This window comes from Haliotis cracherodii, unplaced genomic scaffold, assembly GCF_022045235.1.
Source record: "Haliotis cracherodii isolate W230 unplaced genomic scaffold, xgHalCrac1.p SCAF_8, whole genome shotgun sequence".
Taxonomy (NCBI): Eukaryota; Metazoa; Mollusca; class Gastropoda; order Lepetellida; family Haliotidae; genus Haliotis; species Haliotis cracherodii.
In genome coordinates this window covers 46,796,489-46,803,151 of record NW_027266341.1, presented here as the reverse complement: position 1 = coordinate 46,803,151, position 6,663 = coordinate 46,796,489, and the positions used below count along the sequence as shown (strand labels likewise).

Sequence of the window (6,663 nt, the reverse complement as noted above, 5' to 3'; positions counted from 1 at the left end):
CAATGACGTCAGCCTGTTCTTCTCATTGACACGCGCGGGTACGGGAAGCGACACTGTATCGCAATCTGCAGAAATCATACACTTGGATATCGCACCACTCAAGGAAATTTTATCCTTTTTAGAAATCCTCTGATAGACGTTAAGTGAATTACACTCATTATTTGAAAGCTTGCAAAGGTTTTTCGTGAGAGGATTATTGCACCAGTTTCACGAATACAGTGTTTGAGTTGCACTAAAACTGTCCTGAACCTCGTCAGCGTGTTTTACCGATGGATGTATGAGTGAACTACACCGGGTCATCATCAGCGGAACTGTCCTTTGGATGCGACCTCAATCTGACACTCTTAGGATTGAGTTTGTTTCAATAAAACCCACATAAAGACGACGCTGGGTAACCAGCGGGATCGTCGAGTTGTTCAAACATAATGGCGCCACAGGATTGCGAATCACAGTTCGATATCGCATGAAATATAAATGTCACTTATTTCTTCCTATCGTTCCTTGCTAAACAATCCATGGGCTACACAAGCGTTTTCATCTGTGGTCACATTACCTCGTAACGCCGACGACGCAAACAAGAAAAATGCGGACGGAGGTTACGTCACTACACGGGCTGAATGCAGCAAACGTTTCTCATTGGTTGAACTATTTATAGACGCACGAAGCATGGCCCTAATAAAACATGTTTCCAACGTACTATCAGCAAAAGGTAATACAGTGCATAGTACAGGTATTACTGCACGCAGGTATCAACATGGCATGCCACTTCACAACTGGGCAGGCTTGCGTGATGGGAGGTATTCAAGTGTCGAGCTTTTGAGACGATTAAAACGTGACGAACATAAGCACACATGTGATGCAAAAAGGAAATGTGATGTACTTTTTGTCGATGAAATAAGCATGATCAGCAGAAATACGCTTGAACAGGTAAGTTTTAATATTTGTCTCAGCTAGGTAGATATATATTAATTGTTAATTAACAGCAGATTAAGTAACTTTCACACAGAATGAGATCCAGATGTAATTATCAATTTACAGTCTGAATTCATTTTTAAATCATTCCAAGGAAATAAGAGTATGCTTATACTAATATTTATTTATTGTTCGTGTTTTTTATTACTTTGATTATAAACTACCTAAGTTTATTATGTAGATGTTAACAAAGTAGATTAAATAGAAATATAACTTAGACAAAATTGTTATGGATGAGCAACTTCTTTATTACAATTGGGCGACGTTTCGGTGTAGATTCTAACACCGTTATCAAGCAAATGATGTACAAACTACTTACTTACTTACCTAATGGCCAGGCCATTTAATGTGTTTCCGAAAGGGGCGAAAGTGGTGTGTGCAACCCAAGAGGGGGCTTTAGGGGTTGCTTATATAGAATTTGGGAATTTTGAGATTTGGAATAGATGCCGATGGGGTTGGGGAGGAGAACTAAGGGAGCTGGGTATAGTGGATGTTTGTTTATTTATGTGATTTTGATTTGGTAGATTATAGTAGAACTAGGTATGAGCATGATATATATACATAACAATAGATAGATGTTTATATAACAGATAAGGTTGATTTATTCTGATGGATTAGGTAGTTATGATAAGACAAGTTTATACAATAGATGGGGTTGATGTACAGTAATTGATGGGTATGGGATAAACACAAGGATTACTAAGAAAGAATGTATGGGAAGCCAGAGGGGAGATAATACTTCAGTGTTGTTTTGGAAAACTGAAGAGATCATGGTAAGCTGGAGGGATGTAGTATCCTTGATCTCTGTTTATGGCTGGCTGAATTCTTTTGATGCAAATGGCTTCTCTAAATTGTCTGAGATTGAAGTCTTTCTGGTTTGTTGTTAAGATCTTGACGTTGTCCCACTTAATATTGTTGCTGGGGTGGATTTGGGTGTGGTTAGAGATAGCAGATTTAAAGTCCTTTTTTTAGGACAGAGGCATGATGTTCTTTTAAGCGTTGGTTGAGAGGTCTTGAAGTTTCACCTACATATGAGTCGCCGCATTCACACACTATGTGGTACACAAAACCAGCTGGATCTTGTTTGCGTGTGCTTGGTAGTTTACCTGTGGCATTGAGGAGGTACTGAATTGTCTGGCCTCTCTCACAACATCTATATTTGCTTCATGTTTAAGTAGTCTGCGGATCTTATGGCTGGTAGTTCCTATGTAGGGCAGGCTGATGACGAAAGAGGTTGTTTGTTGGCGGGGAGGTTTATCACTGGTGTTGAGGGTGCTATTGATGGTTTGGTTGGCTAACTTGACAGGGTAATTGTTGTAACTGGTGAAGACAGTGCGGAGATGGTTGAGTTCGGCTTCTAGGAGTTGGGGCGTGGAGGAGATGTTTTTGGCTCGTCTGGCTAGGATGGAGATGATGCCTCTCTTGACTTGTGGTGGGTGGTTAGAGCTATGACGTAGGTATTGGTCAGTATGTGTAGGTTTGGTAGAAACTGGTCTGGAGCTTGTTTTGTTTTGGTGATCTTTCTGGATTCGGACGTCAAGGAAAGGTAACTTGTTTTTAGACTCGGATTCCATGGTGAACTGCATTCTTGGGTGTTGGGCGTTCAGATGATTGAGGAGGGCTATGACAAAGGAGCCATCTACTTTCCGGAACCAGCAGATAAGGGTGACGGGTGATGTCTGGAGGGCTTTTTCTTCTAGGTCTGTGATGTAGATTTCTGTGATGATGGGGGATAATGGGGAACCCATGGGGAGACCATGGGTTTGCTGATAAATCTCGTCTTGCCAAGTGAAGTAGGTAGAGCTGATGCAGGATTCTAAAAGTCTGGTGATGCTGTCAGTAGAGAGGTTGGTGTCTAGAGTATCATGGATGTCATCTATTCTTCTTTTGATGATAGTCACTTGTGTGCTGGCGATAAGGTGCCTCACTCTGGCAAGTGTGGGTTCGAATCCCCGACGGGACTCAACCCCAAAAAGAACGAGAATCTGTATTTTACTAAGAAAATGTTATCCCAAATATAACATTTGTTACATTTGACCACTTTCTAAATGGCATTGTGTATTCATAGCTTTCGGTCATGGGAGCCGTACGTGATCTACACTACCAGTTTCATTTTGTGGAAGCCTCGGTGGCTGAGTGGGTCAGATCGCTGACTTTGTGTGCTGGCGATTAGGTGCCTCACTCTGGCAAGTGTGGTTTCGAATCCCGGACGGTACTCAACCCAAAAAAGTACGAGAATCTGTACGTTCCTAAGAAAGTGTTATCCCAAATATAACAGAATCAGAATTAACTCGTGGTGTACTTTGGAAATTTAACTTTTTTCACATTTAATTTCACATTTCTTTCACATTTAGGATGTGCAACCTCAATAAAAAGATTTGTTGTCACATAGCATTTTAAGCTCACCTGATGAGTTTTTGAAGTGTTTGAAGTACATAATAAAGTAATATTAATACATAAGCAAAGATTGTGTACAGTGATAGTTTTGACATGAAAGCTTTAAGGGAACAAGAAGAGGGGTCAAATATTGCTTCTACAGAACTTGCCCAACCTGTTGTGGGGAATATAAAACACATCCTTGTTTTTTTTAACAAACAGATTGCGAGTCCAGATTTGCCAGGAGATGCAAGGTACAAGACCACAGATGTGGATGACATGCTGATCGATTTAATAACGATATTAACAGCTGCAAGCAGAATATCAACAAGACTTCCAAATTTGTGAATGAGTTGCTTGCAAACATTGAAAAAATGAAACAAGACTCTACACTTTATTCCAGTACAGTAGATCGGGGCAAGTTTTACATGCGTTATTCATCAGTATGTTTATGCACTGAGTACAGGTCATCATGTGCCACCCTTTTCTCCCTAAACCTGTGAATTTGTTACTAACAGGCAGTTTCCTTTCGAAGGCCAGGAAACTTCTTGTAGAGGGACACAAGGACTCTACGTGTACAGGCAGACCCGTAACACTTCAAGAAACCCAAATTCCTGCGTCCGCTTATGAAAAAGTGAGGTATATTTAGGGTAGGTTAGTTGCCAACATAAAATATCATCAACAGAAATTGATTGCTCAGGATCTACAATCAGCTGGAACTGTGCTTGACAAAAACTGCCAAAGGCAAGGCACTCCTCCTTGACCATGCAACTGTAACACAAGTGTAGCAGGACTGGGTCCGATGCCCACAGACCACAGACACTACGGTGTTCGTCAATGGCCAATATTTATTTGCAGAAATGCGAATGTGATTTTAAAGAAAAAACACCCTGAAACAATCAGGTATACAATATAGCACATATAAACAATATACACATATCATAAATACAGATATATACATACAATTCATATGCATACTAGTATGATGAGATACAGTACATAGTATTGTTGTAAGTGCACTGGGTAGAATATATTTATGTACATGTTAATTAGAAACGTATTCTGTCTTGATATATGATCAAATGCATACACTAGTTAATGAGATGTAAACGACAACATGTAAACGACATGTAAACCTACCAGGTGTGTGGGCCTGGGTTGATATCACACCTGGGGACGATGCCGCGCTAATTTTCTGCACAGTAGTGCAAAGCTCGTCTGCAGAGGAAATAATAATATATACAGTACATGCAGACGTGCCAATACTTTCTATCATATATACATGTAGCTGAACATGAAAGAGTAATATTATAAAATGCCTCATGCATTCTTCATTCATTTATGTTTACCTTCATTCATTCATTTATGCTTACTTTCATTCATTCATATATGCTTACTTTCATTCATTCATTTATGCTTACCTACATTCATTCATACCATGCATGCTTGCTTAGCCTTACCTCTTATATCACAAGTAACCTCTATTATTTCTAAAACTACTAATCTTACTTTTTAGTTTAATGCATATAGGTATTTTAATGATTGTAGGATACTTATTTGGTTGTTAAACTCAATAATAATTACGAATCTACATTCCGTATATTCGTGTCTAAACACACATATATCCAAACACAAACAATATCTACAATATTGCATATACAATTCAATGAATAAAATCCTCAATTCACTAATAAAATACCTTGGAATTTGATCGAAGGTTCCCCAAAAACGATCCTTGTGGAAATAAACGTGAATATATATATTTATCATATAATGGATAGGTTTCTAGGCAGGATAAAGCCAACGGATAAAAACGATATCCGTTGGGGTCATATGCGGATAGAGATGCAAATATCAAAGGTCAAGTAGGGACTACTTTCACTGTTTATAAACAAACATGGCGTCGCCCTCGTCATTTGGCGATCGAGTCAGAGTTAACCATCGGGAATCTGGATAAACTACAGAGATAATTGCTTTCATTATCAAAAGAACAGTCTAATATACTGAAAATCAGTGTCTAACTGTGACGTAGCTAAGGCATTTTATAAGTTTTGGCAACTTTGAAGATATAAATTTCGACACAATTTTGCGAGGCCACGAGGCCTAGCCAAGTGGGATCAGTAGCCATATCTGTGCTTGAAGTCCTCTCCACAAATTAAAATAGTTGGATTTGGCCGAAATATGTTTAAATTGTTACCTTGTTTCGTTTTGTCGCTGTGTGTACATCTGACTACACTTCTTAACGTTATGACAGGACAGACCGACTGTCAACAACGTCTGACCGTGGCTGTGACGTCTCATAGACTAGGATTAGAGTAGCCTCCCTTTGACAAAGGGCAGTTACTCCAGCAGACAGACCGATGGATTGCCGCGAAAGGCTATTAAAAACACCCATTGCGTATATGTTGCTTCGCCACTGTATAAGAAAGAGATTTCAGTTGGAACTATATTGGCTACTGTCACTGTCCGACTGACACATCACTTACCCTCAGACGTAATAAATATAAATGCGCGCATTCCAGTAAAACTTGCAATGTTTCGGTATTGTTTGTAAGGGAGCGAAAGCGATTTTGAAGCACAGAATTAAAGAATGACATTATATGATAAAGAGGTTATCACGCTTGTGTGTTTGGGGATGGTAAATATCCTGTATTAGGAATACACACTATGTATTTAGCTCGCCAAATCTCGCTAAATACAATGTTTATTCCCAATGCAGGATATTTACCATCCCCAAACACACTCGCGTGATAACCTATATATATCTCTATCCGTGGAGAGGTATATGTGGAGTGACCACAGTCCTTAGGTGTCCAGCATATCAGCATGGCTGAGTACCCAAGCTGGCCATATATACAAAAGGCTTGAGTAGGGAGAGGGCTGGGGCTATTGTGTTAGTTCACAGGGTGTGACATTCACAAACAAACCATGCAGTAAGCATGCTTAGTAAGAGTGCTGTGACTGATGGTTTAGTGTTTAAAGTAGGCTGAGCAATAAAATAAAATGACTTCAACTGCATTTAATTATGTACATGAATTATACTTAAAAGGTAAAATACAAGAAATAGTCAAAATATGTAACTGCCACACAAGCAGAAATAATGGAGTCCACCACATACAAGGAGAGCTTCATTGACACCAATAGGAATCAGAACTTGTCTTGTGGATTGACTAACATTTTCAGACACAACATTCAAAGTTTTCCTTGAACTTGAAAGCAAAAGACTATCGCTGTACAGCAAAGTTATATGGAGCAAACGTGTTGCAATATGTCCATGAAACAATTGTGAATGACACTTCCGTGTTTTTGACATGG

At 39.3% G+C, this 6,663-nt stretch overlaps 1 protein-coding gene across 1 annotated transcript; it reads right to left on the bottom strand.

Annotated features, from left to right (window-relative positions):
- Positions 1–2,024: 2,024 nt before the first annotated feature.
- LOC139451013 (uncharacterized) lies at positions 2,025–2,720 on the bottom strand. The gene has a single exon (XM_071232831.1). The coding sequence runs from the start codon at positions 2,718–2,720 to the stop codon at positions 2,025–2,027; it is 696 nt and encodes a 231-aa protein (XP_071088932.1).
- Positions 2,721–6,663: the final 3,943 nt, after the last annotated feature.

Bases quoted from the DNA above. Each gene is read 5' to 3' on its own strand.
- LOC139451013 (XM_071232831.1), bottom strand. From the start codon at position 2,720: ATGGGTTCCCCATTATCCCCCATCATCACAGAAATCTACATCACAGAC.